General features: G+C 56.3%; 3 protein-coding genes across 5 annotated transcripts; 2 read left to right on the forward strand and 1 right to left on the reverse strand.

The window, feature by feature from the left end:
* Positions 1–327: 327 nt before the first annotated feature.
* Positions 328–2,515, reverse strand: HSPB9 (heat shock protein family B (small) member 9). Its single transcript, XM_065909977.1, has one exon. It carries the CDS (start codon positions 1,847–1,849, stop codon positions 1,394–1,396), a length of 456 nt encoding a protein of 151 aa, XP_065766049.1. The 5' UTR covers positions 1,850–2,515; the 3' UTR covers positions 328–1,393.
* A 613-nt stretch (positions 2,516–3,128) lies between these two features.
* KAT2A (lysine acetyltransferase 2A) lies at positions 3,129–11,597 on the forward strand. 2 transcript variants are annotated; one of them, XM_065910531.1, is made up of 18 exons: positions 3,129–3,518; positions 3,659–3,782; positions 4,118–4,263; positions 4,364–4,453; positions 4,754–4,935; positions 5,027–5,218; positions 6,721–6,827; positions 7,021–7,131; positions 7,234–7,373; positions 7,457–7,665; positions 7,876–8,002; positions 9,330–9,440; positions 9,764–9,907; positions 10,143–10,257; positions 10,341–10,377; positions 10,463–10,526; positions 10,665–10,749; positions 10,855–11,597. In XM_065910531.1, the coding sequence occupies exons 1-18, from the start codon at positions 3,180–3,182 to the stop codon at positions 11,046–11,048; spliced, it is 2,517 nt and encodes an 838-aa protein (XP_065766603.1). In that variant the 5' UTR covers positions 3,129–3,179; the 3' UTR covers positions 11,049–11,597. The 2 variants fall into 2 exon arrangements, with proteins under 2 accessions (XP_065766603.1, XP_065766604.1); XM_065910532.1 differs by having other exon boundaries at positions 7,237–7,373.
* A 435-nt stretch (positions 11,598–12,032) lies between these two features.
* DHX58 (DExH-box helicase 58) lies at positions 12,033–21,317 on the forward strand. Of its 2 annotated transcripts, none has more exons than XM_065909241.1 (13): positions 12,033–12,066; positions 12,330–12,498; positions 12,712–12,913; positions 13,290–13,480; positions 14,537–14,653; positions 15,234–15,360; positions 15,525–15,716; positions 16,694–16,956; positions 17,805–17,954; positions 18,049–18,210; positions 19,353–19,543; positions 20,609–20,705; positions 21,000–21,317. In XM_065909241.1, exons 2-13 carry the CDS (start codon positions 12,331–12,333, stop codon positions 21,180–21,182), a joined length of 2,043 nt encoding a protein of 680 aa, XP_065765313.1. In that variant the 5' UTR covers positions 12,033–12,066; position 12,330; the 3' UTR covers positions 21,183–21,317. The 2 variants fall into 2 exon arrangements, with proteins under 2 accessions (XP_065765313.1, XP_065765312.1); XM_065909240.1 differs by having other exon boundaries at positions 12,049–12,123.
* The last annotated feature ends 1,778 nt before the right edge of the window (positions 21,318–23,095 follow it).

Consider the following 23,095-nt stretch of genomic DNA (forward strand, 5'->3'; position numbering starts at 1 on the left):
CACTTTTTTAATATATATGATCTGCTCTTCCCATTTCCTGCCCTTTCTACTGCTCTCCCCCTCTTCTGCTGGTAGTAGCCACGTGCCCCTGTTCCACACCCACCCTGGTGTGTGGGGAGGCAGGGGTTGGATCAGTTACCCTTCTTCCCCTCTTGCTGAGTAGCGGGCTCAGCAGGAGCATCCATATCCTTACTGTGTCTGGAGTGTGCTTGGTTCTGGGTGGCGGGGCAGGCCCTTGGGGCCAGGGAAGGGAGAGGCAGCTCTTCCCTCAGCTGGCGGTCATCAGGCTGCAGCGCCCACCTCACCCCCCAACTCACAACTGGGAGAGAACCCACAGCATTACCACAGCATTATTGTGACAGCCACGAACCCATTGCTCACAGCCCTCTTCCCCCTCGTCCTTGGTCACCCTGACCTCTGGCTCTGAGCCCTGTTCTGACCAAATCACGATGATGAGTATTTGGGGGTGGGTGGGTAAGGGGGGGTAGTGGGAGGGAATGGAACCAACTTTTTCTGTATTTTGTATTGTATGTTTTCTTCAACATGTAACCAATCAGTATCTTGTCAATATAGTCAGCCGATCGATCGACCTCCCACTTGTCTTCCTTGTCTTTCTCTGGCAGAGTTTATCAGGCCATAGCCTCTCCAGCTTACTTGAAGTTAATTTCACATGAACCTCTAAATCTTCTTAAACAAAAGCGTTCTTCCCCATCTAAAGTGAGGGGATGTTGGTGGTCATGGTAACCAAGAGAGGCCAGCTGTTACCAGCTCTAACCGGGTGGCGTGGGGTAAGAGTGAGCTGAGGCTGAATCTCAAGATGAAAGTTGAGGGTCCAGCATTTGCCTCTCCTCAACCCCCTCCAGATTTTATTGGGGTATGTGCAGTCTGTATTTGAAAATAGTTGGTCTCTAAACACCAGAAAGAGCCTCTTTGGGGTTTCTTGACTAGTCTGTACTAGTCTGGTGAGGGAGTGGGGTCCTCTCACCCTTTTCCCTGAAGAAGGAACACTAAAGACCTCTGGAACCTTGGCTAGTCCTAAGGCCAACATAGCAGCCCCATATCAGATCCAAGTCACCTGGTCCCCCGTCTCTCTGGGGGCCCTCTGCTGGTCCTGGAGTTCAGCAATGGTAGGGCCCTTCCGGCCCTCTGCTGCTCCCTGCTGGAGCTGCTGGTCCAAGCAGTGAGCCGAGCTGAGGGAAACAACACTGCCCACTGCCTCCAGCTTGCCCCGGGGCCTAATTTATGATTGACCACCACCTTGAGGTGCCTTTTCTGCCCCTCTGGGCCCTCCCCTTGGCCTTCTACCTTTGTTCTACTTCCACCTCTGACCCCAGCCCCAAGAAAAGACCACGGACACTGAAGCTGTTGCTCACTACGGTGGTGGTTTACTGGGTCAGGCTAGTTTCTTAGAGCCACGGCTTCTGAATCTCGAGGCGGGTCCTGTTTGAGCCTCAGAGGAAGGCAGTGCCCGGCACTGGCCACGGACACACAGCTGGCCGGAGGGGGTCAGGCTGCAAGTCATGGCAGCGGGATCCAGGTCCGGTGGGAGTGACATTTGCTGGTGCACCTTCTGCGCCACGCGGAAGCCGGTCCCATCCGGGTTGCAGCCCTCCAGTTGTCGCTGGCCAGTCACCACCAGGCATCCGCTGTTCACCTGAACCAACAGCTCCTCAGGGGTGAAGCCATGGGCATACAGCTTCATCTGGAACCCATCCTCCCCAGCTGCCACATCCTCCGTGAGCCGCTGCACTGGTAGAGTGGCCACCTGGTTCTGTTCAGTAAAGGCCACACTGGGACATCGGGAGGCCGACTGGCTCCCGGTAGGGAGACTGCTACCGACCCGCTGCATCCGAGTGAGCAACTGCTGTTGGGCTCGAGGCTCAGAACTTAGCGGCCTGTCGGAGCTGAGGGGCGGGGGGCGGACCTCCTGGCCCCGCGTGGCTACGTTCGAGCTATGCAGCGCAACTCTGCGCAGGGCGCTCCTTTGGCTTCCGGCGAGGTTCGCTTCCGCTGAGTTTGGGGTCAGTTCTGCACGTCCTACCTCCACGGGTCAGGTTGGCAGCTGCTCTGTAGCCTCCCGCTGCTGCTTTTATCCCAGATCCTGCCCCTTTTTTGATCAGGGCTCTTCCCCACCTCCCTCGGAGGGCCGGGCGGCCGGGGCTGTGACCCAACCAGATAAGCCAAAAGAGGCTGGCAGTGCTTGAGCCCGACCCTGCAGCGGTCACCAGCACGGAGTGAAAATGAGATTGAGCTGTGAGACTCTTGCTCTTCCGCGAATCAGGTCAGGGGGCAAGGAGGACTGCCCCCGAAGAGAGCCATCAGTGTGACCACGGGGTCATTGGTTCTTGTAATATCCTACAGTTCTTTGACCACATACCAACCTGCGACACATGGGTACTAGGAGATGAACGCGTCTTCCTGGTTTCCTTCATTCATCCTACCCTCGGCCTATCGCGGCAAGCTCAGAGCTGGGCTCTGGGACCACAAAGATGAAGACGTGGGCCCTGACTGGGAGATGCCCACGGTGTGGGTGAATAGCGGGTCCCATACTCCCTCATCCGCACCTCGGGAGCCTTTTTCCTGACCCTGGCCATTACTCTGATGCTCAGTGCTTTTATAATAAACCTATTGTTGTTGTTGAAGTATAAATTAACACAGAAAAGTGCACAAAGCACAACCATGTAACCACTTAACAAGTCAAGAAATAGAACTATTGCTATTTAATCAGCACCCTAGCTGCAATTCTGCGTCCAGAAACGTGCGGGATAGGGGCAGAGTGAGGGGAGGAGGGAGGTGGGCAGGAAACCACCACACTCCTGGCCCCAGGCCTGCATTTCCACCTTCGTGGCTTGGGAGGTGATTCACCAGAAAGAAGCCTGCTTTCTGAGGTGCTTCTCCTTGTCCTCAAAAGGCAGCAATCTTGACTACCTCGGAAGTCTAAAAGGATTACAAATGAGGAGGAGTCAATATGGGGTGCTGGCTCAAGCCTCATTTGGCTGTCTGGGATCGAGAGACAGGACAGAAAAGTCTGGAACCTGGAGGCGACGAAAGTAACCGTGAAACACTACAACTCCCATCATGCTCTGGCGCAGCGACGCCTGCGCATTGAACGCCGGTTGCCCATGCGGCCCTAGGGCTGGGAGCGCCGCGCTGCGCCGCGCTCCGCTTCGGGGGAGGCCATGGCGGAACCTTCCCAGGCCTCTACCCCGGCCCCTGCCGCGCAGCCCCGTCCGCTTCAGTCCCCAGCCCCTGCCCCAACTCCGACTCCTACCCTCAGCCCAGCTTCGGCCCCGACTCCGGCTCCTACTCCGGCACCAGCCCCTGCCCCAGCTACAGCCCCAGCCGGGAGCACAGGGACTGGGGGGCCCGGGGTAGGAAGTGGGGGTACCGGGAGCGGGGGTGATCCGGCTCGACCTGGCCTGAGCCAGCAGCAGCGCGCCAGCCAAAGGAAGGCGCAAGTCCGGGGGCTGCCGCGCGCCAAGAAGCTTGAGAAGCTAGGGGTCTTCTCGGCTTGCAAGGTGGGGGCGGGGCCTGGGGTAATAGGGGGCGGGGCTTGGGGCATCCTAGGGCTTGGGTGGGAATGGGGGCAAAGCTGTGACTAGGGAGCGGCTACTCTTCCCCGGGGTACACGCTTATTGATTGATATTTCTGCTTCCAGGCCAATGAAACCTGCAAGTGTAATGGCTGGAAAAACCCCAAGCCCCCCACTGCACCCCGCATGGACCTGCAGCAGCCAGCGGCGAACCTGAGCGAGCTGTGCCGCAGCTGTGAGCACCCTTTGGGTAAGGCACGTAGTACCCGTGGAACTGGGATTGGGGAGGTGGAGGTGCTGCGTCCTGCTTGGACAGGACCACACAGTTTCATCTCTGAAAGACAGAAGATGCCTCCTAAGGAGGAATTGGGCTGGGAGTGTGTATGCCCCAAGGAAGCAGAAAGGAAACCTGCCACCAAAAGAGACAAGAGGCCCCCCAGGGCTGACATAGGAGCAGTCAGTCTCATTGCCCGGTCACACTGGTCAGAGGGACTGAGGATGTGTCTTGGCTGGCAATAATGAGGAGGAGGAAGTCCTGTTGATTTTTTTCTGTTAGTTTTTCCCAACTATCACTTATTCTTACAGCCGACCACGTGTCCCACCTGGAGAATGTGTCGGAGGATGAGATTAACCGGCTGCTGGGGATGGTGGTGGATGTGGAGAATCTGTTCATGTCTGTTCACAAGGAGGAGGACACGGACACCAAGCAGGTCTATTTCTACCTCTTCAAGGTGAGCTTCCTTCAAATGAGAGTGTGAGTGGGTGAAAGGGAGGCTGGGAAGGTCTGTAGCTCTGTGCTCCACTGATCTCTACCCCTCCCTCTTCCTGCAGCTCCTGCGGAAATGCATCCTGCAGATGACCCGGCCTGTGGTGGAGGGGTCCCTGGGCAGCCCCCCATTTGAGAAGCCTAATATTGAGCAGGTGGGATGAGGAAGGTGGTAAGAGGTTGAGGGCATCTTGGAGGATCGGGGAGCCTGTGTTATCTGCTGGCCCCCCCCCTCCTGCCCTGAGAACAGGGGAGAGATTCAGAGAAAGGAGGATGCTTTGTGCTAACCTCAGGGTGGGTATGGAGGTGGGAGGCGGTATAATCTCTCCTTACAGCTCCAGGGCGAAAGCCCCAGAGAGCCGCCCACCCTCAGGAAGCACGTTACTTTTGGATAAGAAGGCCATGCTAGCTGCTCACACCTTCCCTCCTGTTTTTTCCCTTCCCCTCCCTGCCAGGGAGTGCTAAACTTTGTGCAGTACAAGTTTAGTCACCTGGCTCCCCGGGAGCGGCAGACGATGTTCGAGCTCTCAAAGATGTTCCTGCTCTGCCTTAACTACTGGAAGCTTGAGACGCCCGCCCAATTTCGGCAGAGGTCTCAGGCCGAGGATGTGGCTACCTACAAGGTCAATTACACCAGGTAGGTTCAGCCAGGGATGGCATGGGGGCAGGCTTGTAGGCTCAGCCTGAACTTGGTTTCTGCTCTCCCTTACCACCTCCTGCTCTTGCAGATGGCTCTGCTACTGCCACGTGCCCCAGAGCTGCGATAGCCTCCCCCGGTATGAGACCACTCACGTTTTTGGGCGCAGCCTTCTCCGTTCCATCTTCACCGTTACCCGGCGACAGCTGCTAGAGAAGTTCCGGGTAGAGAAGGACAAGCTGGTGCCCGAGAAGAGGACCCTCATCCTCACCCACTTCCCCAAGTAAGGCTCGTTCTGGCCCATCAGGACCTTGCACCACGCTCACCTCCTCCCTGTTGTCCCCTTTTTCCAGGAGGGCTTCCTGGATTGGTCCCTCTTCTCCCTCCACGAACCTTCTGGGATCTGGACCTCTACCTGGGAGGCTTGCCCACAGCCCAGGTGTAATTCACTGGCTCTTTGCCTGTTTGTGGGGATGGCAGGTATACGGCCCGAGTGCTAGTGCTGCCCCGGCCCGCCCACCTGGTAGACATGACTGCCTGTTTCCCGTGGGGCATGGACACAGCTCAGAACCTGTCTCACCGTAGCATTCCAAGAAACCAGAGCTTACACTTGAAGAGAAACCACTTTCCACCCCTGTTCTAGTCCTTTCTGTAAGATTTTTCTCTGTTTTGCCACACTGTCTTTTCATTTTATCTATGGTTCACAGATATCCACAGCTTTCCAGGTGGTGCAGTGGTAACGAATCCGCCTGCTAGTGCAGGAGATATAAGAGATGGGGTTCAATGCCTGGGTCAGGAAGATCCCCTGGAGGAGGGCACGGCAACCCACTCCAGTATCCTTGCCTGGAAAACTCCATGGACAGAGGAGCCTGGCAGGCTACAGTGTATGGGGTTGCACAGAGTTGGACTCGACAGAGCAACACACACACACAACCCACATATACACACACACCACACCACACACATGCCACACCACACACACATACACCCCCCTACCCTGTTCAGGAAGCCTCTCCACACACACACACACCACATCACACATATACCACATCACACCACATACATACACACACACACACACCCCACACTACACACACACACATACCCCCCTACCCTGTTCAGGAAGCCTCTCCACACACACACACCACATCACACATAATACCACACCACACACACACACACATACACACACACACCACACTACACCACACCCACACACATCACACCCACACCCACACACACACACATACCCCCCCCACACCCCTCACACACACACACACACACCCCCACACACACACCCCACACCACACACACACACACACACACACACACACACACACACACACACTCTCTCTCTCTCTCTCTCTCTCTCTCTCTCTCTCTCTCTCTCTCTCTCTCTCCCTCCCCCCCGTTCACGAAGCCTCTCCTGACTACTCCAGACCCTCCTGTGCTCCTCCTGCTCCCAGGAGAAAGAGGCAGCAGGAGAGGGTGGAGTCACATTTTGATACAGAGGCCCAGGGTGACTGGGTACCCTGCCTGGCGCACAGCACAGGATGGCATCATTTCAGACCTTGTCCCCCTGTACTCCTCACCATGGCATACTGGGCCTCTGGTCTCTTCTGAATCACCTCGTCTTCCTATCTTCAGTGAGGGGCTCTCAGAGCACAGAGGCTGTCTTTGTCTCCCAGGTCCCTGAGGGCAGCCTCCAGTCCCTCCCGTGTCTGGCCCAGGCTGCTCCCTCGGTCGGAGGACAGAGTTGTGGGACCGTTTGTACCCTCCCCACAGATTTCTGTCCATGCTGGAGGAGGAGATCTATGGGGCAAACTCTCCAATCTGGGAGTCGGGCTTCACCATGCCGCCCTCAGAGGGAACCCAACTGGTGCCCCGGCCAGGTACGCGCTGCACGCAGCAGGCTGTCTGTTTGGCCGCTTGGCTGAGCTCAGCGCCGCCCGGGGAGGAGGGGCTGCGACTGGTAGCAGGGGGGCAGTGCAGGAGGGCTCGACAGGAGTGGGAGAGCCAGGCTCTCTTTGCGGGACACACCCTACTTTTGACCTCCATCCCGATTGTTTCATCTTTCACCCTCAGCTACGGTCAGCGCTGCAGTTGTTCCCAGCGCCCCCATCTTCAGCCCCACCATGGGTGGGAGCAGCAACAGCTCCTTGAGCCTGGATTCCGGAGGTGCTGAGCCCATGCCAGGTGGGTACTTGACCCCTGACCTCCAGCCGTCACCGACCCGCCCTCCCCGCCCCCCGCCCAGCCTCTCTCGCTGTGCCTGGGAGACCTTGCCAACCCTCTCAGCAGGTGAGAAGAGGAAGCTCCCAGAGAACCTGACCCTGGAGGACGCCAAGCGGCTCCGTGTGATGGGGGACATCCCCATGGAGCTAGTTAATGAGGTCATGCTCACCATCACCGATCCCGCTGCCATGCTAGGGCCCGAGGTGGGCAGCCCAGCTTACCAACCCATTGGGCGGGGGCTCACCGCCCGAGACCCTGGCTCACCACTCCCTCCTCTGGTGCCCAGACGAGCCTGCTGTCGGCCAACGCTGCCCGGGACGAGACTGCTCGCCTGGAAGAGCGCCGAGGCATCATCGAATTCCATGTCATCGGCAACTCGCTCACACCCAAGGCCAACCGCCGGGTGTTGCTGTGGCTGGTGGGGCTGCAGAACGTCTTCTCCCACCAGCTACCGCGAATGCCCAAGGAGTACATCGCCCGCCTCGTCTTTGACCCGTAGGTCCCTGGGAGAGCCTGAGCCCAGGCCACCCCAGCACCCCCTTCCCAGCCTCCCCCAACTGCTCCCTGGGCCTCTTCCTCCTTCCCCTGGGAATTCTTGCTCCTTAGTTCCCAGCACTGTGTGCAGCTCAGGCCTCCGGGGTGTTGGGTTCCTGGGGCACATTTGGGGGACAGGTAAGGCCTGTGACCTGAGCCCTCTCCCCTCAGGAAGCACAAGACTCTGGCCTTGATCAAGGACGGGCGGGTCATTGGTGGGATTTGCTTCCGCATGTTTCCCACCCAGGGCTTCACAGAGATTGTCTTCTGCGCTGTCACCTCCAATGAACAGGTCAAGGTGAGTCTGTGCTTGCCCTCAGTGTGGGTAGAAGTCAGGGAGCTTCTGGTCCCAGCTCCATCCCACCCCCTGCTTCTGAGTCTGGACCAGGTCAGAGCAGCATGATAGTGACACAGCTGCCCCCAACCCTTCTTTTAATGGCCCGACACTTCCTCACATCCCCACAAGGTGGCAGCTGTAATTTGACAACTGAATTAAGAAAACACCTGTCAACACAGGGCGCCCAAGAATCAGTAACCCATGTTTTCTGCTAGTTTCACCAAGATGTAACTGACATGTAGGACTGTGTAAGTTTAGGGTATACAGCCTGATGCTTTGACTTGTATACATCATGAAACAACCACAGTGAACATCCATCATCTCCTATAGGTACAAAATGAAAGGAGCAGAGAAAAAATGCTTTTTTCTTTGTGATGAGAACTTTTCAGATTTATAGTAACACTTTTAAATGGATCTGTTTCCTTCATCACAAGAACATGTACATGCATTGGAGAGTTGATCATTTTTACAACAGTCCCGCTCTGGGTGGTCGTCCTGTCTTCTATCTTGTCACAACAGGCTGACTAGTAGGGTCCCCGGTTTGTCTTATCTATTTTTTAAAATGATATGGCTACTTTATTTTTTAATTTTATTTTTTGGTGGCACTGTGAGGCTTGCCAGGTCTTAGTTCCCCAACTAGAAGCAAACCCACGCCCTTAGCCGTGAAAGCAAGGTATCTTAACCACTGGACCCCCAGAGGATTCCATGATTGTCCCATTTTCCATAACCCAGATCTGCTTGGTGCCTCTGGTCCTAACGTTTGTGGAAGACAGGGTGTCTCTTTGGGATTCAGATGTCATGATGAGGGGGGCCCTTGTGATCCCCTCTCCCCTTTCCTCCAGTTCTGAGGCCCAGGGACAGGGAACTAGTGGCCTGTGGACCACAGCTTCCTGGTTGGGTTTAGATCCAGGCTCTCCCTGCCATGGCTGGTCCCCTGACCTGGACGTATTTCCTGACATAGCTGAGTTTCAGTTTTCTCTTCTGTAAGATGGAGGTAATGATAGCTGTTTCATGGGTTAACTTGCGGATTGCTCTGTAAAGAACCAAGCATCGCGCCAGGCCTGGAGTAAGCGCTTAGAAACCCAGCGCCCTTCGCTCTTCTCCCCATAAGCGCCCCTTCCTCTGCTGCTCGCCTTTCCTCCTACCTGACTTGGATCCCCTGGCTGTCCCCACCTCCTTTCCAGCCGGCTCCCTCCTGTCCCTGCCCTCCGCTCCCCACCCTTCTGAGACCTCTCTAGTGTAGGCCTGCCTCCTCCCATCTGATGAGCTCTGCGCCCCTCCCCTGCAGGGCTATGGCACTCACCTGATGAACCACCTGAAGGAGTATCACATCAAGCACAACATCCTCTACTTCCTCACCTACGCCGACGAGTACGCCATCGGCTACTTCAAGAAGCAGGTGACCCTCCCCTCACCCTGTGTTTGCCCACTGGCCGGGGTCAGGGGTCATTCTGTCTCGCCTCTGGTGTGGGTGGACTTCATGTCCCCTGTTCCATCCAGCACCTGTGGGGAAGTCCTTCACGCCTGGCTTTCTTTCTCCTGCTGCTGCCCCAGGGAAGAAGAGGGTTCTCCCAGGCAGCTGGGAGAACTGGGAAGTTCTTGGGGCAGGATGCAGGGGGTGAGGGTGAGTCAGGAGGGGCCACCAGCCTGGAAACGTTCCAGGGACAGATTCAAGCTGGAAAAGCCTTGCTGATGGGTTGGTGGTAACTCTCCACTCCCTAGGGCTTCTCCAAAGACATCAAGGTGCCCAAGAGCCGCTACTTGGGGTACATCAAGGACTACGAGGGTGCGACACTGATGGAGTGTGAGCTGAACCCTCGAATCCCCTACACGGAGCTGTCCCACATCATCAAGAAGCAGAAGGAGGTGCGTGTGCTCACGTTCATGTCTCCATGGGACTTTCCATGAACATGCACCTGAGTGAACACGTGTGTGGGTGTAGACCGCGTATATACCTGCTTGTGCACACATGAAGTGGAGCTGGCCAGGGTCTTGATTCTTGCGCTGCCTCGAGGGGCAAGTGGGGGAGCCCTCCCTGCCTGTGGCCAGAGAGGGTGATTGCTGGAGCCAGGTTGGCCCCTCAGACCCTTCCTTCCCTCAGATCATCAAGAAGCTGATTGAGCGCAAACAGGCCCAGATCCGAAAGGTCTACCCCGGGCTCAGCTGCTTCAAGGAGGGTGTGCGGCAGATCCCTGTGGAGAGTGTCCCTGGCATTCGTGAGCAGGGGTCTTGGCACGGGAGGGGGTGCGCTGCTCACGGTGTAGATAGGCATTCTTAGGGGTGTTCTCCCACTTTGCAGGAGAGACAGGCTGGAAGCCGCTGGGGAAGGAGAAAGGGTGAGTGTTGTATGGAGGGGGCGGACAGTGGGGGCAGGGGCAGCAGAGGGCCCAGGAGCCTAAGACTTGTCCTGTCTCACTCCAGGAAGGAGTTGAAGGACCCCGACCAGCTCTACACAACCCTCAAAAACCTGCTGGCCCAGATCAAGGTGGGGAGACCAGGCTCTCTTCTGGGGGTCCCTGTGCCAAAGGCTGTGGTCTTCTGACCAAGGGTGAGGGGGGGGGTGGCAGTCCCGAGATGGGCAGGGGCATGTTGGATCTGGCCCCAGCTTGACTGTCCTCTGCAGTCCCACCCCAGTGCCTGGCCTTTCATGGAGCCCGTGAAGAAGTCGGAGGCCCCAGACTACTACGAGGTCATCCGCTTCCCCATCGGTGAGGACCCTTCCTTCCAGCTTCTTCCTCCCACACCTGCCCCAGCCCCGGCCCCCCATGGTCGGGCAGCCTCTCAAAGGCGTGCCCTTCTCTCTTGCTGCCCAGACCTGAAGACCATGACAGAGAGGCTGCGCAGCCGCTACTACGTGACCCGGAAGCTCTTTGTGGCCGACCTGCAGCGGGTCATTGCCAACTGCCGCGAGTACAACCCCCCGGACAGCGAGTACTGCCGCTGCGCCAGCGCCCTGGAGAAGTTCTTCTACTTCAAGCTCAAGGAGGGTGGGCTCATTGACAAGTAGTCCAGCCTTGGACCTCGGCCTCAACGTGGAATGTCTCCCCCTCGGGTTCTGATCTCATCCCTGGGCTGCCCCTGTGCCCAGGTCCCCCTCTGTCTGAGACACTCCAACCTGGGGCTCTCCAGCCCCTGATCCTGCAGCCCTTTCTGGGCCCCGAGGCACCCCCAAGGCTGCAGCTCTGTCCCACCCTTCATCATGTCTGAATTTGGAAATGGGTCTCCCTGGTCTGGGAGCCTCTAAGCGTGGCTGGTGGCCAGAGGATAAACGCTGTCCCGCCCTGGTGGCCCCCTCCTCCTGTCCTGATCTGATCCCCCCTCCCCACACACACACACACACACCCCACAAGCGATACAGCTTTGGAGTCCTGGGACTTGCTCAGATCACTGGTTCCTCAAGGGCTGGATCACCAGTTTTAGCTTGAGTGAGGGGGCATCAGGGCTTGGGAGCTCAAGCTGGACTTGAAGGGGCCATGCCTCACCCTGCACTGTTCTGTTTGTCCCCTAGGGATAGGGGGCATGGGGACCATTCATTTCCTGGCATTAATCCCTCGGAGGGAACAATAAAGTTTTGATTTTGTTTCGTCTGTGTGATGGTTTCCTCAGTAAAATCCCCTGCTGACTCTGTTCTGCCAATATCCCCTGCAAGCTGGGGCTGCCCTTCCCAGCAAGGCTCGGGGCTGTCTGGTTCCTGTCCTGCACCCCAAGGGGTGATGGGACCCGCCAGGCTGCGCCCCGCCCCCCCACTTCTCCCTGCTGGCTGCTCCTGGGGGAGGGGCTGAGCAGGACCCAGGCTGCTGTCCCATGTGGGTCAGCAGCATTGCTCTCCCCTTCACTGCCCACCCTCACCCCGCCCCACCCCACCACCCTGGGCCCCCTGAAGCATATGATTGATTTTCCTGAAGGGCAGGGAAGGGAGATTCCTAGGTTGATCTCTGCTGGGCTGGCTCCTCCCCCCAGTTTCAGTTTCTATTTCCTTCTCTGCAGAGCCCAGCAGCATTTGGGCTGAGCCGGCAAGGCTGCCGGTGAGACAAGACGCTGTCAGCATAGCTGGGGCTGGTGTGATCTCCCACCCAGTTCAGGTTCCTGGGAGGCCCAACTCTGCCCTGCCCCCTTCTCCCTCGAGCGGGAGGGAGTTCCCCCCCACTCCCCACCCCTGGCCCCACACGAGCAAGTGAGCTCCCCACACCAGATGGAGCTGGCCAGGAAGGGGGAGTGGCTCTGACAGGGGCTGGACCTGGGAGGGAGCCAGGAGGGTCTTTGGGTCTGAGCTCCCTGCCATTTCCAGAATGGAGCTGCGACCCTACCAGTGGGAGGTGATCATGCCCGCCCTGGAGGGCAAGAATATCATCATATGGCTGCCCACAGGCTCTGGGAAGACCAGGGCAGCTGCTTATGTGGCCAAGAGGCATCTAGAGACCGTGGACGGAGCTAAGGTGGTTGTATTGGTCAACAGGGTGAGTGTCCTGCCCTCCCCTCACTGTGGCTTCTCAATTCCTCAGGTAACCTCTCAGGAGCCTCCAGAACTCCAAAGCGGCTGTGACCGACTCGAAGTTCCCTGTCTCTTCCCATTCCAGAACCCAGCTCTGTCCCGAGGGGTCCACCCTGCCCCACGCCCATCCCCCAGGCCCTCATCTAGCTTCCTCTCCCGTCTCATTCCCCACCCACAGGTGCACCTGGTGAGCCAGCATTGTGAGGAGTTCAGCCGCACGCTGGACAGACGCTGGACCATCACAACCCTGAGCGGGAACATGGGGCCACGAGCTGGCTTCGGCCACGTCGCCCGGAGGCACGACCTGCTCATCTGCACGGCTGAGCTGCTGCAGAAGGCGCTGGCCAGCCCAGAAGAGGAGGAGCATGTGGAGCTCAATGGTGAGGGCTGTGGGCAGGGGGACAGGGTACGCCCGAGGCACCCTGCCTCGGGGACCCCAGGGCTCCTGTTGTCGTAACGGGACACTTTATAGAGTGAGGAATTCCCCATTCACCAAACCCCGGCATACACCCCAGTAGAAACAGATCTGGCTAGAGTGCAGGATCTCGGGCAGGTCCCTTGCCCCAGCTGAGCCTTAGTTTACTAATCTGTAGATGGAGGTAAATTGTCCCTACGTGGCCCGTTCTCTGGGGCCCAGGTGCAGGCTGTGAAGGGAGGGAGGAGTTCTCAGATGAGCTGTGAGGACTGTGCAAAACCAAGCTTATGGGAAGAAGGGCTGTGGAAACTCAGGTCATAACCTTCCCTGTGTGCCCTCAGCCTTCTCACTGCTGGTGGTGGATGAGTGTCACCACACGCACAAAGACACCGTCTACAACATCATCCTGAGCCGATACCTGGAGCTTAAACTCCAGAGGACCCAGCCGCTGCCACAGGTGCTGGGTCTCACCGCCTCCCCAGGCACTGGCGGCGCCTCCACGCTTGAGGGGGCCATTGACCATGTCCTGCAGGTCAGCTTGGCCCCTGTGACCCACCCACCCTGCCCTAAACCATGCCCATCAGCTCTCCCCAGGCTGCCCCTGGGGGGGAGGGTTGGGGCCCCTTCCTCACCTAAGCACTAGCCTCGCGCTTAGAATAATCTCCCAAGTCCACTCTGGCTTATAAGGTCCCACATGCTCGAGCCCCTGCCTACCTCCCACCCTCATTTCCTGCACCTTCTCCTCCCTGCCGCCCCCCGCCCAACTCCCACTATTCTGACCTTCTGTCTGTATCGTGAGCACGTCAGGCTTGTCCTCATCTCAGGATCTTTGGCATCTGCCACTTCTTCTGCCCTGAGTGTCTTTATCCTGCATTTCACCTGTCGGTTCTTTCTCATCATTCAGGGAACAGCTTAAATGTCATCTCTTCAGAGTTTTCCCTGATCATCCCTGCACTGTTCCATACCAATTTGATTTTTTTCAGAATTAGTTAACACTACTTGAATTACTCTCATTCTGTTACTCTTTACTCGTTTATCATCGGTCTCCCCAACTCCAATGTAAGATGCTGTATGTCCCCAGTAACTAGAACAGCACTGGGCATACAACAGGGGCAATAGCTATTTGTTTTTGTTTTGTTTTTAAAATTTACTTATTTATTGTTGGCTGCATTGGGTCTTCCTTGCTGTGCACAGGCTTCCTCCTGATGCAGAGAGTGGGGGCAACTCTTAGTGTGGTATTCTGATTTCTCATTGCAGTGGCTTCTCTTTTTCCGAAGCACAGGCTCTAGGTTCGTGGGTTCAGTAGTTGTGGCTCGTGGGCTCTACAGCGCAGGCTCAGTAGTTGTGATGCAAGGGCTCAGTTGCCCTGAGACATGTGGAATCTTCCTGGACCAGGGATGGAACCCAAGTACGTTGCATTGGCTAGTGGGTTCTTAATCACTGGACCACCATGGCAGTCTACAAGATATTGGTTGAATATATGAATCCCCATTCCTGATGGTCCTGCCTCAGCCCACCCTGCCCCAAAGCTCTGCCCATTGTCCCCACAATCCCCCCCATTCCAGTGAACCCCTCTCTGTTGCCCCAGCTCTGTGCCAACCTGGACACATGGCGCATCATGTCACCCCAGGACTATCGCCCCCAGCTCCAGGAGCACAGCCACCAGCCCTGCAAACAGTATGACCTCTGCTACAGGCACACCCAGGTACGTGGGGGGAAAGCCGGGGCCAGGGGTGGGGTTTGGTGTCAAGTTAGGACACCTGGGGTTGAGTTCTGACTCCACCCTCACCAGCTATGTGGTTCTTGGTTATTTGCTTTTGTCTCAAACTCCATTTCTCCTTTCCATGAAACGGGGCAGATACAGCCCATGCCCTCAGCCTGCTGTTTGTTTAGACTCAGATGCCACCATGGGGGAATCTCAAAACCCTGGGCACGGTTTGCAAACTGCAAAGCTGGGCACTTTGTCCTGAGGCTGTTCCAAGCTCTCTCCTGTGGTGCAGACACTGTCTGGGGTCTGCTCTGATGGGGCTGGACAGGACTAGACAGACATCACTGTGCTCAAGCCAGAGGTCAGGGGTGCAGACAGAGCAGGAGTGGGGGGCAGGACGCTGACTCCTACCTCCAACCAAGACTCCTCCACACCCCAGCCGGGCTCCCTCTGGGGCTGTAGCTCGGATATGCCTGCAGTAGCAACGCAGCTTCACCCAGAGATCAGCTTCCCCACTAGGTGCCCATTCCCTCCATGTGTTTGAAAATCCCCTCACATCCTCACTCTTCTCGCCCAGGACCCATTTGGTGACATGCTGAAGAAGCTCATGGACCAAATCCACGACCACCTGGAGATGCCCGAGTTGAGACGGGACTTCGGCACGCAAACCTACGAGCAGCAAGTGGTGGAACTGAGCCACGATGGTGACCGGGGCGGGGGGTGCGGCGCCCTAGGGGAGGGCTGGGAGGTGGGGGCGATCCGGGGTGGGGCCAGCCTGGGCGGAGCCTTTCTGGGGGCGGAGCCTAGGCGGAAGTTGACCCTGCAGGGGCGTGGCCACTCAGATCCTACGAACCCGACCCTCCCACAGCGGCTGAGGCGGGGCTCCTGGATCGGCGGGTGTACGCGCTTCACCTGCGTCGGTACAACGACGCGCTGCTTATCCACGACACGGTCCGCGCGGTGGATGCCCTCGACACGCTGCGAGATTTCTACAACAGGGAGCGCGCCACTAAGACCCAGATCCTGCATGCCGAGCGCTGGCTGCTGGCGCTGTTTGATGGTGAGGCTTGCAGCTGAACTAGAGGTCAGAGGCCAGTCAGGGCACAGGTCCCAACATGGGTGGGTAAAGTGCTAATGAGGGTACTGGGGCCCTAATTTTCTAACCCAAAGTCAAGGTCGAGGATATGACAAAAGGTAATATGCCCTCGTTTGTGAAGGTTTGGGTGGGTGTAAAAACTAATTCATGTTTATGACAAAGATTTTTTTAAAAAACATTTAATTGGGAATGGTCCTTGAAAGTTTGGGATGTGTGGTTCCTTTAAACTGGAAAAGTGGGGTGATCAGAGGGCGAAATGTAAGAGGCCTCAGCACAGGCTGGAAGGCAAGGATCCTTCTGAAAAGACCCTGAGGTTGAGTCAATCCCAGGGAGCAAAGGTTAGCATGAAAAGACCAAGGGGCATCTGGGTAGCTGGGCTGAAGAGGGGTGCTGGATGAGGTATGTGAACAAAGGATTCTGCACTGTAAGGCCCTAATGTAAGGCTGTCTGGCCTCAAGCCTGGGCAGGCAGAGAGGAGCCAGGGTGACAAGGAAAGAGCTGAGCTGGAGGCCAGCCCCAGTTCTGCCGAGACTCCAGATTGGTTACTAAGTGTGGTCGCTCCGTTGTGTCCAACTCTTTGCGACCCCATGGACTGTAACCCACCAGGCTTTTTCATCCATGGGATTCTCCAGGCAAGAATAGTGTAGTGGGTTGCCATTCCCTTCTTCAGGGGATCTTCCTGACCCAGGGATTGAACCTGGATCGCCTGCATTGCATGCAGATTCTTTACTGTCTGTGCCATCCGGGAAGCCACCAGGGCAGGCACAGGGTATCCTTAAATGTGCTTTTGGTGCTGTTCAGGGGAATTAGGCAGGAGCATATATCCTCAGGCACACCCCCCCCCCCCCAACCCTGTACTCCTGTGATGTTATCCCTATGAATCCCACACCCCAGCCATGCCTTGCCCACCTCCAGGCCTCTGTTTTGGGCTTTTCTGGCAGACCATGAGAATGAGCTGACCCACCTGGCAACTAGCAGCCCGGAGAACCCGAAACTGGAGGTGCTGGAAGCGATCCTGCTGAAGCAGTTCAGGAGCCCTGACAGCCCCCGGGGCATCATCTTCACCCGAACCCGCCAGAGTGCTCACTCCCTCCTGCTGTGGCTCCAGCAGCAGCCAGGCCTGCAGACAGTGGACATCCGGCCCCAGGTGTTGATTGGGGCTGGGAACAACAACCAGAAGACTCAGCTGATCCAGATGACACAGGTGTGGGCTCTGGGGGGAGGAGCTGAGGGTGGGGGAGTTCCCTCGGGCAGAAAAGAAGGGGACAGAGTCTTCACTGAGCAATGGGAGACTGATTATCTCTAGGGAGAGGGCAGAGAGCTGGGGCAGAGACGGAGACCCTGAGTTCCCTAATGCTGAAGGTTCCTCAAGTCTGGAGGTCTCTGGGGGAAGAGATGCAGAGGCTTGGGGAATCTATGGGGACAGGTGAGTGATGTCCTCAGAACAGAGAGTCAGAGGCCTGGGATCCCTTGTGTGAAAAGAATAGGTCCTGAGAGCTCCTAGAGTAGAGGGGCAGGGACCTTTGGAGACTCCTAAGGGAGACAGTTTATCCTAAAGGAAATCAGTACTGAGTATCCATTGGAAGGACTGATGCTGAAGCTGAAACTCCAATACTGTGGCCACCTGATGTGAAGAACTGACTCATTTGCAAAGACCCTGATGCTGGGAAGGATTGAAGACGGGAGAAGGCGACGACAGAGAATGAGAAGGTTGGATGGCTTCACCGACTCAATGGACATGAGTTTGAGCAAGCTCTGGGAGTTGGTGATGGACAGGAAGGTTTGGCGTGCTGCAGTCCATGGGGTCTCAAAGAGTCGGACACGACTGAGTGACTAAACTGAAGGGAGACAGAGTTTAGATGGTTACCTTGGAAGATGAGCAAGGTCCTGGGGGATACTTCAAGGTTGAAGTGGGAATTCAAAGTTCCTCAGGAAAGAGACCAAGGTTGTTAGTAAAAGGGCCAAACCAGGAGAGGCTGAGCTAGCAGTTTGGTTGGACTGAACCTATGTCATTTACCATCTTCTTTCTCTTCCCCCACCCCACCATCCCAGCGGGACCAGCAGGAAGTAATCCAGAAGTTCCGGAATGGTACCCTGAACCTCCTGGTGGCCACGAGTGTGGCAGAGGAGGGGCTGGACATCCCCCAGTGTAATGTGGTGGTGCGCTATGGGCTCCTGACCAATGAGATCTCCATGGTCCAGGTGCTCAAAGCAGCCCTCCCCCAACCAGCCCTCAAAGGATGCTGTGTGGGGGACCCCAGCCCCACTTAGGCCCCTCTGTTTTCTCTTTTCCCAGGCAAGGGGCCGGGCCCGGGCCAGCCAAAGCACGTACTCGTTTGTGGCAGCCCAAGGCAGTCGGGAGCTGCGGCGGGAGCTGACGAATGAGGCGCTGGAGACTCTGATGGAACGGGCGGTGGCAGCTGTGCAGGCGATGGACCAGGCCGAGTACCAGGCCAAGGTTTGTGGGCAGCCTGAGTACCCTGCGGGGACGGAGACTGAAGACACTCTGCCTGGAAGGTCTCTGGCCACTCGCACATACACTCCCTGGGTCCCCGTTCCTCTGGGGGCTAACCTGGCCCACCTGGGAAAGGTAGAGGCTGGGGGTAGGGCTGCCAGGGAAGGCAGTGGCTGTTCTCCAAAATGCCTTGGGAGCAGGCCTTATCCAGGGCTTTGAATTTACCCTTATCACCAAATACTTTGTGCATCTGTGAGAGCTGCCTTACAGCCCTTCTGGAACTAGTGTAGTGGAGTGTGGGAGTGTAGGTGCCCAATTGTGTCCAATTCTTGGGACCCCACTGACTGTAGTCTGCCAGACTTCTCTGTGCATGATATTCTCCAGGCAAGAACACTGTGGTGCGTAGTGAAGATTCCCTTCTCCAAGGGATCTTCCTGACCCAAGGATTGAACCCAGGTCTCCTGCATTGCAGGCAGATTCTTTATCATCTGAGTCACCAGGGGACTCCCTTCTGGAACCAGGAACGGGGAAACAAATAGACACATCCACAAAATAAGCCCAGAGCCAAGACTGAAATGAGTTCCCCTGAGGTAGGATCACCAGTGTCCAGGCTTGTTCAGGATGGTCCCTGTTTACTTCTGTTGTCCTTGCATAATTATTCATGATGCCCCATGTTAGATTCCCTGTTGGCTCGGCTGGTAAAGAATCCGCCTGCAATGTAGGAGACCCTGGTTCAATTCCTGGGTTGGGAAGATCCCCTGGAGGAGGGCATGGCAACCCACTCCAGTATTCTTGCCTGGAGAATGCCCAGGGACAGAGGAGCCTGGTGGGCTACAGTCCATGAGGTCGCAAAGAGTCGGACACAACTGAGTGATTAAGCACGTTAGATTAAATGAAGCCACTTTGCACAAAATCCTCCAAATTAGGGGTAAAGATTCAGCAAGAAAGCTTCCTTCCCTCCCATAGTTGTCCCATGCCCATATTTTTTGCCACAGAGCTGCTTCTAACAGCTCCAGGAATGGTTGAAGAAGTCCCTTTGGCTGCTAATGATCTGAGGTCTTTGGGAACCCTTTGCCCCCCTGGAAGCATTCCTGGGGTCAGGTCTCTCCAGTCTCAGCCATGCCCGGTGTCCACTCCCATCTCAGATCCGGGATTTGCAGCGGGCAGCGTTGATCAAGCGGGCAGTCCAGGCAGCCCAGAGAGAGAGTCAGCAGCGCAAGTTCCTGGCGGAGCAGGTGCAGCTCCTCTGCATCAACTGCATGGTGTCCGTGGGCTATGGGAGTGACCTCCGGAAGGTGGAGGGTACCCACCACGTCAATGTGAACCCCAACTTCTCGTAAGAACTGTGGAAGGGGATGTCGGCATGGGAAGAGGGGAGAGAGGAAGGGGTATAATGGGGGATGAAGAATCCCTCCCATCTAGACAGTGCTTTGAGCGTTTGGGAGGTTAAAGAGCATTTTAACAACTACTAAGTGTGCATTTTCACAATAGCCTGATTAGACAGGTCTTATCATCACCCCATTTTACAGGTGAGGAAACAGAGGCCCAGAGAAGCTAAGTGACTTGCCCAAGTCCCCACAGCCACTGTGTGATTGAGCACGAGCTGGAATTCAGGATGCCAAATGCTGAGAGGCCACAAACTGGCCCCTTGGTCCTACCTACTTTGAAGACATGAAGGGGGCTAATTGTCCCCAAGCCATCCCCTTGTCTTCTACCATAGAGGGTGACCTTCCCCTATCCTCCATCCATTCATTATTTATTAGGCACCTGCTGTGTGCCAGGCCACGGATCTTCACAGTTTCTTGAGGAGGTAGCATTTCCACTACATCTTGTCTTGAAAAAGGCACTGGATTAGAATATGTGTGGAGGTTGGGGCGATGCAATGGGAGTAATTGTCGTTGATATGAGTGAAAGAGGTGGTGAAGGAAGAGATTCTGGAGGAACACAGACTGGCCTGTGCAGGACCTTGAGGTCAGACCTGAAAGTTTAGCCTTTGTCCTGTAGGCAGTGAGGAGTCTGGGAGGGATTTTTGAGCAAGGGCATGTCAGGGTCAGATGTACATTTGTAGAGGATCACTTTGGCGGTTGGTAGCAGGATGACATAGGGTTGAGAAGAAGGATGGAATGGGATGGGAGGCTGGGGCAGGGGGAGCTGTTGGGAGACTGTTAAAATCATCCAGGTGCTGAGACCTGAATTTGGGCAGAAGAGGATGCCGGGGAGGCAGCGTAGGCAGAGCATAAGGAAGGTGGGGTTTCCCGGCCCTGGGAAGTCTTTCTGCCTCTTGACAGGCAGAAAGGCCCAAGGCCCAGGCGGAGGCTCCGCAGGCAGGAGGGCATGAGACCTGGGGTTGGGGTGGGAAGTGGGGTCCGTGAGGGCTGTGGCCACCCCCATTCCTTTCCAGGATCTACTACAACGTCTCAAAGCAGCCTGTGGTCATCGACAGAGACTTCAAGGACTGGAGACCTGGGGGTGCCATTAGCTGCCGGAACTGTGGGGAGGTAAGTGCTGGGGCCGTGACCCTTCACTCTAGTCTTGAGAAGTCCTCAGTCTGAGAGAGGGGGCCCAGTCTCTGCCAACAGGTTCCCTCCCTGGGAGGGAGGAGACAACCCTGCCCCAGGACTTCCCAATCTGGGGAGTTCCTCCACTATGGTAGGGAGACCACAGTGTGATGGAGGAGATAGTTCTCAGGCTGAGGTGGGAGACACAGGCGCAGCATGCGTGGACCCCAACTAGAGAAAAGAAGCTGTCTGAGGATAGACTCAGACCTGGCCATCTCTCTCCTCTCCCCCCAGGCCTGGGGTCTGCAGATAATCTACAAGTCAGTGAAGCTGCCGGTGCTCAAAGTTGGCAGTATGCTGCTGGAGACACCACAGGGGCGAGTCCGGGCCAAGAAGTGGTCCCGCGTGCCCTTCACCGTGCCTGACTTTGACTATGTGCAATGTGCAGAGGGCCTGGCGGGCCTCTCTCTGGACTGACTGCCTTGTTCTGCAATGCCCAGCACAGCCTGCAGGGGGCAAGAGAATCCACAACAGCCACCATCTCCTGGGCAAAGCCTGGGTCCAGCCCCTCCCACCGGAGTCACCAATTCCTGACTCCCTACTGACCAACCAGCCACAGAGGAACCCTGGGCTCCCAGGCTGGCTCGACTCCTACAGTGAGGAAGCAGCCCGAGAGCCACAGCTCATCCCAGATATCCTCACAGGTACATAGACACCTTCGTATACACTGGATGGAACCAGGGGAGACGGGGGTGGAAACAGGCAGGAGAATGGCCACCCTGACTAGGCATCATCACGGTTTCCCTTCAACATTCCTTCCTTGCCAAGGCCACTGCTATTTTTTGAGATTCTCCATAAATTAAAAATAAAGAAGTGGAAAACGGGTGTAGAAAATGTGTGGTAATTGAAAAACAGATGTGTGAGGTATAATTGATATTGCTGTACATATGTATAGTGTATGATTTGATAAGTTTAACATACGTATGTTCTTCCACAATCAAGGTAATGAACATCGCCATCACCCTCAAAATTTCCTTGTTCTCATTGTAATCTTCTCTTCCCCTTCCTCGTCCACTGATCTGCTTTGTGCTATATTTCTAATGTTAAAAGCTTTTTTTTTTTAAAACACCCCTCTTTATGGCTCTCATGTAACCTTTATTTGGACAGAGCATCAAAAGTCTAAATTTGAGAGCCATCAAGAATGTGAGGCTTTCTCACCGCTCCCACCCCATAATAGGCTCAAACCCCATCCATCCTATCCTGACTCCTAGGTCATCTCCCTGGGCTGGGGACAGGCCGAGATCCAGGATTTTGAGGGGTAGGGCTCAGGCAGGCATGAGGTGGGTGGGACAAGTTGTGAAGGCCTAAATTTTCTGTTCTCATTTTAACAAGAAAGAGAAAGAAAGGCAAGATCTAGGTTGATTCTTCAGGGAAAGGGCTATTTCTGTAGTAAGAGGCCCAGCAGGCAGGAGTCACCTTCAAGAGGAAGGGAGGGGGTTAGGGCAGAGATTTGAGAGCAGGATGGCAGTCCTTCCTGCCATCCACCCTCCTCCTCTCCTGCTGCAGCCCTGCTCCTGCCTAAGGATAGATGGGAAATAATGCACATCCCTTCTTCCAGCATCTTTCTTCAGTGTGCCTCTTGTCTGATTGAGGGCTGACATTCCAGTACCAATCTTTTTGGCCTCCACTCCCCCACAGAGTGTAGGGCCTCTCCTCCTGCTAATCTCCAGCGTTCCTTGGCCCTGGCTCCAGGAGTCGCCCTTCTCTCTCCTGTCCCATCTGTGCCTCCCAGGACTGCTTCTGCCCCTCTGCTCCCCACTTCACCTTCAGTCATGATCTCCCCTGTCAGCAACGTGCCTTTTACAGGTCAATAAAATTAGCGACTGGGGGCAGAGCGAGGGGGGGCAGGGGCCCAGGGGTGCTAAGCTCAATGGCCTTGAATGTGGCTGGACGCACGGAGTCCGGACGCCTATCATTCCAGGGCTAAACAGTGACAGCTGAGGGACCTGAGCTGGCATTGAGGGCAGGGGGGTTGGGGTGGGGGGGCGGAGGTGCTATGTTGCTGGGAGAGAGATGGACAGAGGATAAAGATGATCTGGGCATCTCAAGGTCCCCTCGGTGGCCTGGGCCCCTACACAGCTGACCCCTGGTTGGGGGGCCTTGACTTTACAGGAGGTGGGAGAGCTTTGCAACCACTTTACCAGGCTGGGAGAGCTTTCCTGAGCTCAAACGGAAGGGCGAACACAGATAAGGAGAAGTTCCCAGGCTTGCCTCTTCGCGTGAGGGGGTCTTCACATTGGAGCCACTGCCTCCACGGCACCTGGGTAAGGTTGCCCGAAGAGGGGCGTTTCATGAGGTCCCCAGGACCCAGGCATCCTAAGCCTTCAGGA

The sequence above is a fragment of the Muntiacus reevesi genome, chromosome 18, assembly GCF_963930625.1.
Source record: "Muntiacus reevesi chromosome 18, mMunRee1.1, whole genome shotgun sequence".
NCBI classification, from domain to species: Eukaryota; Metazoa; Chordata; class Mammalia; order Artiodactyla; family Cervidae; genus Muntiacus; species Muntiacus reevesi.

What these genes read in the sequence shown, in the direction of transcription:
- KAT2A (XM_065910531.1), top strand. Translation starts at nt 3,180, where the DNA reads ATGGCGGAACCTTCCCAGGCCTCTACCCCGGCCCCTGCCGCGCAGCCC. An exon ending in CCTCCAATGAACAGGTCAAG is followed by an intron (nt 8,003 to 9,329) that starts GTGAGTCTGTGC and finishes CCTCCCCTGCAG; the next exon opens with GGCTATGGCACTCACCTGAT. An exon ending in ACCTGCTGGCCCAGATCAAG is followed by an intron (nt 10,527 to 10,664) that starts GTGGGGAGACCA and finishes TGTCCTCTGCAG; the next exon opens with TCCCACCCCAGTGCCTGGCC.
- HSPB9 (XM_065909977.1), bottom strand. Translation starts at nt 1,849, where the DNA reads ATGCAGCGGGTCGGTAGCAGTCTCCCTACCGGGAGCCAGTCGGCCTCC.
- DHX58 (XM_065909241.1), top strand. Translation starts at nt 12,331, where the DNA reads ATGGAGCTGCGACCCTACCAGTGGGAGGTGATCATGCCCGCCCTGGAG. An exon ending in ATGAGATCTCCATGGTCCAG is followed by an intron (nt 17,955 to 18,048) that starts GTGCTCAAAGCA and finishes CTCTTTTCCCAG; the next exon opens with GCAAGGGGCCGGGCCCGGGC. An exon ending in GCTGCCGGAACTGTGGGGAG is followed by an intron (nt 20,706 to 20,999) that starts GTAAGTGCTGGG and finishes CTCTCCCCCCAG; the next exon opens with GCCTGGGGTCTGCAGATAAT.